The following is a 12,014-nucleotide window of genomic DNA, read 5'->3' as shown; positions in this document are numbered from 1 at the left end:
AAGGGACCAAGAACACGATGGTCACTCTGACAGAGCTCTAGAGTTTCTCTGTGGAGATGGGAGAACCTTCCAGAAGGACAACCATCTCTGCGGCACTCCATCAATCAGGCCTTTATGGTAGAGTGGCTAGATGGAAGCCACGACTCAGTAAAAAGCACATGACAGCCCGCTTGGACTTTGCCAAAAGGCACCTAAAGACTCTCAGACAATGAGAAACAAGATTCTCTGGTCTGATGAAACCAAGATTGAACTCTTTGGCCTGAATGCCAAGCATCACGTCTGGAGGAAACCTGGCACTATCCCTATGGTGAAGCATGGTGGTGGCAGCATCATGCTGTGGGGATGTTTTTCAGCGGCAGGGACTGGGAGACTAGTCAGGATCGAGGGAAAGATGAACGGAGCAAAGTACAGAGAGATCCTTGATGAAAACCTGCTCCAGAGCGCTCAGGACAATGACCCTAAGCACACAGCCAAGACAACGCAGGAGTGGCTTGGGGACAAGTCTCTGAATGTCCTTGAGTGGCCCAGCTAGAGCCCGGACTTGAGCCCAATCGAACATCTCTGGAGAGACCTGCTCCCCATCCAAGCTGACAGAGCTTGAGAGGATCTGCAGAGAAGGATATATAGATAAACTCCCCAATATATAGATAAACTCCCCAAATACAAGTGTGCCAAGACTCGAGGCTGTGATTGCCGCCAAGGGTGCTTCAACAAAGTACTAAGTAAAGGGTCTGAATACTTACGTAAATGTGATATTTCAGTTTTTTTATATACATTTGCAAAAAAAATTAAAACATTTTTAAAAAAAGAAGAAAAAAACCCTCAGCTGCCAGAATAATAGTTTGTGTGGAGGTGCTGACTAACGGCGAATAAACTATAAACTATCAAAAGAAAGAAAGTCTCACACTCCATGTATAATCTCCCAGCAATTTACTGGGTATTTACCAACGTTTCGGCACCACTGTGCCTTCCTCAGGGTTTATACATTTGCAAACATAATATTATTATTTTTTTTGCTTTGTCATTATGGAGTATTGTGTATAGATTGATGAGGGAAAAAAACAACTGAATCCATTTTAGAATAAGGCTATGACGTAACAAAATGTGGAAAAAAGTCAAGGGGTCTGAATACTTTCCGAATGCACTGTATACTCAGTTTAAACCATCGAATTTTGAATTAAACTATTAGTAATTTTATATAATCTCTATGGTTTAAACAATATTTCATATCTCTGATACAAAACGTAAAACCACCAAACACCACCCAATTGACACTTTTCACGGCCCAACCAACTCACCGATATTACGGCCCCCACCGTTTCCTCCGAAACCATTTCCTCCTCCTCCTCCTCCCTGTCCCCCTCCTCCAATTCCTCCTCCGTTGCCATGGTGACCATTGCCATTAGGTCCGTTTGGGTTGAGCTTGTAGCTGTAGCTGTAACCGTTACCACCATTGGGGATGACTCCGTGGGGGAAACCTCCGTTACCTGTGCCATGGGGAACCCCATCGATGCACAGCCTTCTGTACTCATCTACAGGAGAGAGCATGGAAAGGGTTAATGTTTGTTCATCTTCAAATGACTCCCATACACACATTTACCTCAATATGTTGTTTTGTTATGGTTTGGGTCATTTTGACCTATTTTGAAAGTATATACTGTAAATGGGTAAATGGTTGCATAAACTCACACATTAGAACAATGCCCAGGCATGATTATGGCTGGAAAATGGGGAGGTACAGTGGCTTGCAAAAGTTGCCTTACAACCTGGAATTAAAATAGATTTTTTGGGGGTTTGTATCACTTGATTTACACAATATGCCTACCACTTTGAAGATGCAAAATAGGTTTTATTGTGAAACAAACAAGAAATAAGACAAAAAAACAGAAAACTTGAGCGTGCATAACTATTCACCCCCCCAAAGTCAATACTTTGTAGAGCCACCTTTGCAGCAATTACAGCTGCAAGTCTCTTGGGGTATGTCTCTATAAGCTTGGCACATCTAGCCATTGGGATTTTTGCCCATTCTTCAAGGCAAAACTGCTCCAGCTCCTTCAAGTTGGATGGGTTCCGCTGGTGTACAGCAATCATTAAATCATACCACAGATGATCAATTGGATTGAGGTCTGGGCTTTGACTAGGCCATTCCAAGACATTTAAATGTTTCCCCTTAAACCACTCAATTGTTGAATTAGCAGTATGCTTAGGGTCATTGTCCTGCTGGAAGGGGAACCTCCATCCCAGTCTCAAATCTCTGGAAGAATGAAACAGGTTTCCCTCAAGAATTTTCTTATATTTAACTCCATCCATCATTCCTTCAATTCTGACTAGTTTCCCAGTCCCTGCCGATGAAAAACATCCCCACAGCATGATGCTGCCACCACCATGCTACACTGTTGTGATGGTGTTATCGGGGTGATGAGAGGTGTTGGGTTTGCCCCAAACATAGCGTTTTCCTTGATGGCCAAAAAAGCTCAATTTTAGTCTCATCTGACCAGAGTACCTTATTCCATATGTTGTCTCCCACATGCCTTTTGGCGAACACCAAATGTGTTTGATTAATCTTTTCTTTAAGCAATGACTTTTTTCTGGCCACTCTTCCATAAAGCCCAGCTCTGTGGAGCGTACGGCTTAAACTGGTCCTATGGACAGATACTCCAATCTCCGCTGTAGAGCTTTGCATCTCCTTCAGGGTTATCTTTGGTCTCTTTGTTGCCTCTCTGATTAATGCCCTTCTTGCCTGGTCCATGAGTTTTGGTGGGCGGCCCTCACTTGGTTTGCTGTGGTGCCATATTCTTTCAATTTTTTTACAATGGATTTAATGGTGCTCCGTGGGATGTTCAAAGTTTCAGATATTTCTTTATAGCCCAACCCTGATCTGTACTTCTCCACAACTTGGTCCCTGACCTGTTTGGAGAGCTCCTTGGTCTTCATATTGCCGCTTGTTTGGTGGTGCCCCTTGCTTAGTGGTGTTGCAGACTCTGGGGCCTTTCAGAACAGGTGTATATACTGAGATCATGCGACAGATCATGTGACACTTAGATATCACACAGGTGGACTTTATTTAACTAATTATGTGACTTCTGAAGGTAATTGGTTGCACCAGATCTTATTTAGGGGCTTGATAGCAAAGGGGGTGAATACATATGCACGCACCACTTTTCAATTTTTTCATTTCACTTCAACAATTTCAACAATTTTGTGTATGTCCATAACATGAAATCCAAATAAAAATCCATTTAAATTACAGGTTGTAATGCAACAAAATAGGAAAAACGCCAAGGGGGTGAATACTTTTGTAAGGCACTGTATATGTAAAAACCTGATCGGATCTATGTTTATGTCGATGTATGTACAGTTGAAGTCGGAAGTTTACATACACTTAGGTTGGCGTCATTAAAACTTGTTTTTCAACCACTCCACAAATTTCTTGTTAACAAACTATAGTTTTGGCAAGTCGGATAGGATATCTATCTTGTGCATGACACAAGTTATTTTTCCAACAATTGTTTACAGACAAATTATTTCACTTATAACTCACTGTATCACAATTGGGTCAGTGGGTCAGAAGTTTACATACACTAAGCTGACTGTGCCTTTAAACAGCTTGGAAAATTCCAGAAAATGATGTCATGGCTTTAGAAGCTTCTGATAGGCTAATTGACATCATTTGAGTCAACTGGAGGTGTACCTGTGGATGTATTTCAAGGCCTACCTTCAAACTCAGTGCCTCTTTGCTTGTCATCATGGAAAAATCAATAGAAATTAGCCAAGACCTCAGACATTTTTTTTAGACCTGGTTCATCCTTGGGAGCAATTTCCAAATGCCTGAAGGTACCACGTTCATCTGTACAAACAATAGTACGCAAGTATAAACACCATGGGACCACGCAGCCGCCATACCACTCAGGAAGGAGACGCGTTCTGTCTCCTAGAGATGAACGTACTTTGGTGCAAAAAGTGCAAATCAATCCCAGAACAACAGCAAAGGACCTTGTGAAGATGCTGGAGGAAACAGGTACAAATGTATCTATATCCACAGTAAAACGAGTCCTATATCGACATAATCTGAAAGGCCGCTCAGCAAGGAAGAAGCCACTGCTCCAAAACCGCCATAAAAAAGCCAGACTATGTTTTGCAACTGCACATGGGGACAAAGATTGTGCTTTTTGGAGAAATGTCCTCTGGTCTGATGAAACAAAAATAGAACAGTTTGGCCATAATGACCATCGTTGTGTTTGGAGGAAAAGGGGGAGGCTTGCAAGCCAAAGAACACCATCCCAACCGTGAAGCACGGGGGTGGCAGCATCATGTTGTGGGGGTGCTGTTGCAGGAGGAACTGGTGCACTTCACAAATTAGAAGGCATCATGAGGAAGGGAAATCATGTGGATATATTGAAGCAACATCTCAAGACATTAGTCAGGAAGTTAAAGCTTGGTTGCAAATGGCTCTTCCAAATGGACAATGACCCCAAGCATACTCCCAAAGTTGTGGCAAAATGGCTTAAGGACAACAAAGTCAAGGTATTGGAGTGACCATCACAAAGCCCTGACCTCAATCCAATAGAACATTTGTGGGCAGAACTGAAAAAGCGTGTGCGAGCAAGGAGGCCTACAAACCTGACTCAGTTACACCAGCTCTGTCAGGAGGAATGGGCCAAAATTCACCCCACTTATTGTGGGAAGCTTGTGGAAGGCTACCCGAAACGTTTGACCCAGGTTAAACAATTTAAAGGTAACGCTACCAAATACCAATTGAGTGTATGTAAACTTCTGACCCACTGGGAATGTGATGAAAGAAATAAAAGCTGAAAAAAAGCATTCTCTCTGCTATTATTCTGACATTTCACATTCTTAAAATAAAGTGGTGATCCTAACTGACCTAAGACAGGGAATCTTTACTAGGATTAAATGTCAGGAATTGTGAAAAACTGAGTTTAAATGTATTTGGCTAAGGTGTATGTAAACTTCAGACTTCAACTGCATGTGAGCTAGATAGACAAGACCGCGGTCATTGTCTTCACCCAGATCTTTTCCATCTTTCTCCTTTTGTTTTTAGTCATGAGGTTATACTCTTCAGCACCTTATCCACGGTGAGGGGATGTGGGACCGTGGATCACTTACATTGTCAGTTACAGTTTGGGTCTAGAGCGGTCATCCCCCTCTTCAAAGGGGGAGACACTCTAGACTCAAACTGCTACAGACCTATATCTATCCTACCCTGCCTTTCCAAGGTCTTCGAAAGCCAAGTTAACAAACAGATCACCGACCATTTCGAATCCCACCGTACCTTCTCTGCTATGCAATTGGGTTCCGAGCTGGTCATGGGTGCACCTCAGCCACGCTCATGGTCCTAAATTATATCATAACCGCCATCGATAGGAGACAATACTGTGCAGCTGTATTCATCGACCTGGCCAAGGCTTCCGACTTTGTCAATCACCACATTCTTATCAGCAGACTCAACAGCCTTGGTTTCTCAAATGACTGCCTCGCCTGGTTCACCAACTACTTCTCAGACAGAGTTCAGTGTGTAAAATCGGAGGGCCTGTTGTCCGGACCTCTGGCAGTCTCTATGGGGGTGCCACAGGGTTCAATTCTCGGGCCGACTCTTTTCTCTGTATACATCAATGATGTCGCTCTTGCTGCTGGTGATTCTCTGATCCACCTCTACGCAGATGACACCATTCTGTATACTTCTGGCCCTTCTTTGGACACTGTGTTAACTAACCTCCAGACGAGCTTCAATGCCATACAGCTCTCCTTCCATGGCCTCCAACTGCTCTTAAATGCAAGTAAAACTAAATGCATGCTCTTCAACTGATCGCTGCCCGTACCTGCCCGCCCGTCCAGCATCACTACTCTGGACGGTTCTGACCTCGAATATGTGGACAACTACAAATACCTAGGTGTCTGGTTAGACTGTAAACTTTCCTTCCAGACTCACATTAAGCATCTCCAATCCAAAATTAAATATAGAATTGGCTTCCTATTTCACAATAAAACATCCTTCACTCATGCTGCCAAACATACCCTCGTAAAACTGACTATCCTGCCGAACCTTGACTTTGGCGATGTCATTTACAAAATAGCCTCCAACACTCTACTCAGCAAATTGGATGCAGTCTATCACAGTGTCATCCGTTCTGTCACCAAAGCCCCATACACTAGCCACCACTGCAATCTGTATGCTCTCGTTGGCTGGTCCTCGCTTCATATTCGTCGCCAAACCCACTGGTTCCAGGTCATCTATACGTCTTTGCTAGGTAAAGCCCTGCCTTATCTCAGCTCACTGGTCACCATAGCAGCACCCACCCGTAGCACGCGCTCAAGCAGGTATATTTCACTGGTCACCCCCAAAGCCAATTCCTCTTTTGGCAGCCTTTCCTTCCAGTTCTCTGCTGTCAATGACTGGAACGAATTGTAAAAATCACTGAAGCTGGAGACTCATATCTCCCTCACTAACTTTAAGCACCAGCTGTCAGAGCAGCTCACAGATCACTGCACCTGTACATAGCTCATCTGTTAATAGCCCATCCAACTACCTCATCCCCATACTGTTATTTATTTTTGCTCCTTTGCACCCCAGTATCTCTACTTGCACATTCATCTTCTGCACATATACCACTTCCAGTGTTTAATTGCTAAATTGTAATTATTTCACCATTATGGACTATTTATTGCCTTACCTCCCTTATCTTACCTCATTTGCACACACCTTTTTCTATTGTGTTATTGACTGTATGTTGTTTATTCCATGTGTAACTCTGTGTTATTGTTTGTGTCACACTGCTTTGCTTTATCTTGGCCAGGTCGCAGTTGTAAATGAGAACTTGTTCTCAACTAGCCTACCTTAAATAAAAGTGAAATAAAAAAATAAAATGACAGGCAATCCAAGCTATTCAAGGTGTTCATTCATAACACATGCACAAAATAACTCAGCAATTGAGTGCAAAGGGGAGTTTGGACTGTGGGTTAGAAGTCGTAAGTTGTGTGTGTGTCTGAGACAGACGAGGAGGAGAGAGTGTGTGAGTGTTCGTGCATGTACTCACCGGACCCTCTGACAGGGCACATCTCAGGGATCTGTCCAGAAGCCCAGCAGCGGCCCGTGTCACAGCAGCACTGCATCTTGGTATACTGGCCCTGCAGGTCACCTGCACAGCGCCCACTCGCTAACGCTGAGAAACACGTGCCCACACGCTGGTCTGAGGGAGGAGAGGATGGAGGGAGAAGGAAGAGAGAAAGAGAGTTGGGAGGAGAGGTCAGTATGCTTCAGGGTGAGTCACTCAAATCGCTCATGATGTTGTAAACACATTTGACTTCCAGGTCATGTAGAACATTTAATGTTAGGCAGAACATGTTATAATGCACATACTTTACCATACTGTAAATACTCTGGTGACAAGGTATAAACCCAGCTTCTACTGGGTCACAGTGTACGATTGTGACGGGAAACAAGGGTTTGTACATTCTTCAGGATCACAAGAAAATTCAAAAGCTTTTAGCACAAAAAAGCTTGACAATCACCTGCCTACCACAAAGATGATACGCAATTGGGAGTAGGGATGGAGGCGTGGTTCCTTCAGCCCTTAGGAGAGGTTACAACTAACAGCCATCCCTCAGGTCAGGGTCAATAGGCTGGGGGAGGAAGGGGGAGGGAAAGGGTGTGTTCGGGTAGGTGGAGAAGAAGTGAGGGTCCCTTGGTGCATGCGTGTGTTTGTGTGTGTAATGCAGATTAAAGTGTAGGTGGAAAGGCAGAGGGAGAGAGGGGGAAGGGGGAGTGTCGTGGAAAATTACAAAATTAGACAAACTATGATGTTGTTTGTTTTTGTCTTGTTTTGATACAAAATTTCTCCCTAAGGGGTAACTCTGCAGGGAGGTCGGCAGTGTGAGGCAGTATAAGCAAATTTGCAAAATGGTTTGAACAAGTGTGTTGTTATGCTCTTTGACATTTGTCTTAGAAATGTTGGTATTAAGAAAACTGGGAATGTATTAATTTGTCATACGGTGAATAAATCATCTGAAATTCCAGAATCAGGAATGTCTTAAACTGTTGTTTTGTTCTGTCCTCTGTCGAAGTTATGGCGATAGTGACTACAGATGGTATCTTGATGTATGGAAGAAATAAATTGACGAGAACAGTGTGAACTTCACCCCCCCTAACTGGCTGAAGACAGGACCTTGTCCTTCACTACTTCTACCATGAGACCTGAGTCCGAGCCAGAAACCTGTACACCACATCCAGTCGAAGATATTAGCTGCCTTTTCTCTCATTCCTTTTCTCTCAGGAGTGCGACATGAGTCCACGTGGAGTGAGCATGGAGAGAGATCCCGTCCAAACATCTCTCATGCTGCTGGCTTACTGGTAGGAAAAGACATAATGGACTGTAAAGGACAGTGGCGGCTCAGGTGAGAGACATTATCAAGGGCCATCCACTTTGAACATGTGCCATTGGGAGGACGAACTGAAACACTTTCTGAAGAGGAACATGAAGAAACGCCAGAAGAAGAGTGCCGGGAAGGAGGGGGGTGGTCAACTGTGCCTGCAAATTAATTTAGGGTTGCTCTAAACTTATTTGGGGTATCACGTTGATTTTGGAGATTTACACACTGGGAAATGCATCAAATGCATTGAGATACCGATCTGTCATTAACATACCACTGGCGACAGTAAAACAGGGACAAACGGGGGCTGTAAATGAGAACCGTTAATACTGATAATATATGGTCCCATGTTTGTAAATGTGCATTCTAACCGTGTCGGTGTGTGCTTAGTTTAGGGTCTTGAATTTGAGTGATATACTCAACGTGGAGCACTGAAAACTGTCATTCTAAATGTGGGTTGTATAACCATAACCATGATGGGGACATTGATAGTAGGGGTTTTGTTTAACCATGTTATCAGAATTCAAATGTTAAAGCGCATCAATACATATAGCTTTCTGGATGATACAGTACAATTGACTTAAGCTTGTTTTAGTATGTTTATAACTATATAAGTGGACTAGCAGTAGTGACTAATATGTTATGGGCTAGATGGTATGATTTATGTGCAAATGTTTTTGTAACAGGAGGCTAAGTACATACAGGGCATGTATTTGAGACAGAATGTTTGCGTAAGGGTGTTAGTTGCAGAGATAGTGTTGTGATTTCAGACACTTTTGTCAACTTTCAGTGAGGAGTTTGTTAAAGAAGGTACAACACTTGAAAGAATAGCCACCAATCCCTGTATACCGGAGGCCACCTCACCAGAAGGGCAGTTTGCTGTAGTAGTAGCATCACATCTCCTGCAGAGGGTGCCAAATGATAGGTGACCATTGCTGTACATTCATACCCGGGGTGAAGGTAACTTGACTATTGTCGTGGAACATCTGAAAGAGCTCAGCGGTGATCTCGCAAACGAACACCAATCAGACAACGATTGGAGTCCGTTTGGATGGGTTCAGTCAATGTTTGGTGTTATGGGAGCTACAATATTTCATTGGCTGATTTATGGCTTAGTTATCTTTTTTGCAAAAATGCTTATTCTAGAATGCTTATTATATAAATTGTGCAGCAAAACCGTTGCACTATTCTCGCCATGCCATTACTGACCCCTGAACCCAATTTACTTTCCTATGCCTGATTACATGTCTGATGAAGACAGTGATAATCCATAACACCAAGGTAAAAACATTGAGTTAATTTTGCAGCATGTTCATAAGCCATGCCCACTACGCGGGTCATGTAAATGGTGCTCACATGGCAATGTAGACAGTGTCAATGAGGCGATTCGATTCAAATCAAATCAAATTTTATTTGTCACATGCGCCGAATACAACAGCTGTAGACTTTACAGTGAAATGATTGCCTTGTGTGTGGGGATGAAGCATGTACTGATGTTTAATTCATGTTCCTTTCCCCCTTCTGAGAATGAATTGCACTATGTGAAGGTTTGAAACTCAATGACAACAGAGGTAATTTACAACTGTAATATGCTAAGTGTAAGAAAGTCTTTCCTATTCCCTCTTTCCAAATCATGTTAATGCTTGTTTGATGAAAATGCTTTTTTTCTCCATTAGGTTGAGCCTTAGTCTCAAAAGGGAGGAAATGTGTTGGAAAATTACACAATTAGACATAATATGCTGTTTTTACTATTGTCCATTGTTATATGCTAGTGTTTTTTTCTGATGCAGGCTTGTTGTCTTGTGTCTGAGTTATAAGTCTGGGCCTACAGATAAGAGCCGGGTGCGACCTCAGTATGTGACATCCCGTTTGTACTATCTGCAGGAACTCCTCTGTGTGGAAACTTGCAGGAAGGAACAGACAATGGTGGCAACGTCAGCTATCTTAATCTACACAGACAAGCTAAACGCCTTTTATACACTATGTTCCCCACCCCTGTTTGCACACATCTGCTAACTGCAACAGAGACAAAGAGGTTTGACACTTCTATAAAAGCTGAGAGCCAACTCTGTTCGTTGGGCCTTAACAGTTAATTACTCAATTTTTGCAAATCTTATTATAAAGTTGTTGTTTGAAGAGTCTGCAGTCTCTTCCCTTCGAACAGATAAAATCCCCTACAGGAGTGAGACGTGCAAGTCGATTAACTTGTCTAATGAGCTAGCAGTCCGGAATTAATCAGTTCCATGTGGAGCAATCCTGGACAATTATATTGGACATGAGAAGCTCTGTGTCTGGAGCGTATAGCCATGCACTTTAAACATTCCAACTTCCCCTCCCTCCTTCCCAAGGGACCAAGCCAGCTGGGGGCAGAATTGGGGGGGGGCGGTGAGGGGTGGGTGGGAACAGGCCATTAGAGGGAGGGAGAGTGGGTGAGGCAACGGAATGGAAGGGAGAAGGGAGGGCGGTGATGGGGATGATGATGACTTAAATTGGAACCAGACCCGTAGCTAGCTAGCTAGCCTATAGAGAACAGCACAACTGCATGCTTTCTTTTATACAGACTGGGTTTTCACAATGCGACGGATGAGGCATTAGGGCTGATTAGTGTCGGGCTCAACAGGTCCCTCCGGTCTGCTTCTCCACGCTACGCTGTCCCAGAATAACGCCAGCCCAGGGCCAGGGGAGGCATGCAAGAAATCAGCTCGGCTAGAGCCGACATTCCTGGACCTGGAGCCCCCCGCTCACCTCATGTGTAGTTTCTTAGTCTACCTCCACTCGCAAAACGCACCCAAGCAAACAGGGCCGAGTCGGTCGACTCACACAGGGGAGCCAGCCACAGCATGCGTCTGGCTGGAGCTGAGGATATACGGCGGGATGTGTCAATGTGTCAGACAGGGCCTGAAATCACAGCTCTCTTTTATTTGTTCCTGGGGACTCTACAGTTCACCGGGTTACACTAGACAGATGGATGGGCACTCTGGGTGAGAAAGAGAAAACGGGGTAAGACAAAAAGGGGCATGGGGAGGGGAGAGGGAGAAAGCAAGAGAGCGAGGGGGCAGAGAAAGAGAGGGGGATGGGAGGAATGTTAGCAGAAAGAAATATCTCCAGTGTGACCCAGTAGACTCCAGTCTCTCCTCAATCTCCCCCTGACCAGAGAGAGAGAGAGAGAGAGATGGTGGGGGGGACAAAAATGAAGGAGTCTACTGGTTCAAATAAGAGAGAATTGGGGGAAGACAGAGAGATAGAAGTGAGATGAGAGAGCGAGAGAGAGCGAGAGAGAGAGGGAGTCTACTGGGTCAAAGAGTAGAGCAGGCTGGGAAAGACAGCAAAGACAGATGAGAAAGAGATCCAGAGCGATAGAGTCTTCTTGGTCAAAGTGAAGAGAAAGCAAGAGACCCAGTTTAACTTGTTGGACCATCCCATATGTCTCCCTCTCCTCCCGCCACCACCCCCCGGTTCCTACCTCAGTGGGCCGTCATTTTCCACACGCATGTTCCCAATCAGGCTACGCTTCCCTCTCCCTTCCCCTTGTCCCTCTCGCCCACTGCTCTACCCCTTTGTTCCGACACAGAACAACAGAGAAAGGGGATAGTTTGGATAGTTTTCTCCTCTCTCCTCCCCCTCTCTTT

At 44.2% G+C, this 12,014-nt stretch overlaps 1 protein-coding gene across 3 annotated transcripts in view; it reads right to left on the bottom strand.

The window, feature by feature from the left end:
* The window catches only part of LOC106613712 (fibrillin-2), an 88,904-nt gene that overhangs the window by 32,989 nt on the left and 43,901 nt on the right, over nt 1-12,014 (bottom strand). For all 3 annotated transcript variants that reach the window (XM_014216250.2, XM_045687457.1, XM_014216249.2), the window contains exons 10-11: nt 7,053-7,205; nt 1,299-1,532 (exon numbers count right to left, since the gene is read on the bottom strand). In XM_014216250.2, the coding sequence (XP_014071725.1) occupies nt 1,299-1,532; nt 7,053-7,205 (387 nt within the window). The remainder of the gene's footprint in view (nt 1-1,298; nt 1,533-7,052; nt 7,206-12,014) is intronic.

This window comes from Salmo salar, chromosome ssa10, assembly GCF_905237065.1.
Source record: "Salmo salar chromosome ssa10, Ssal_v3.1, whole genome shotgun sequence".
In the NCBI taxonomy this organism is placed as follows: Eukaryota; Metazoa; Chordata; class Actinopteri; order Salmoniformes; family Salmonidae; genus Salmo; species Salmo salar.
This window is presented reverse-complemented; position numbering and strand designations above follow the sequence as displayed.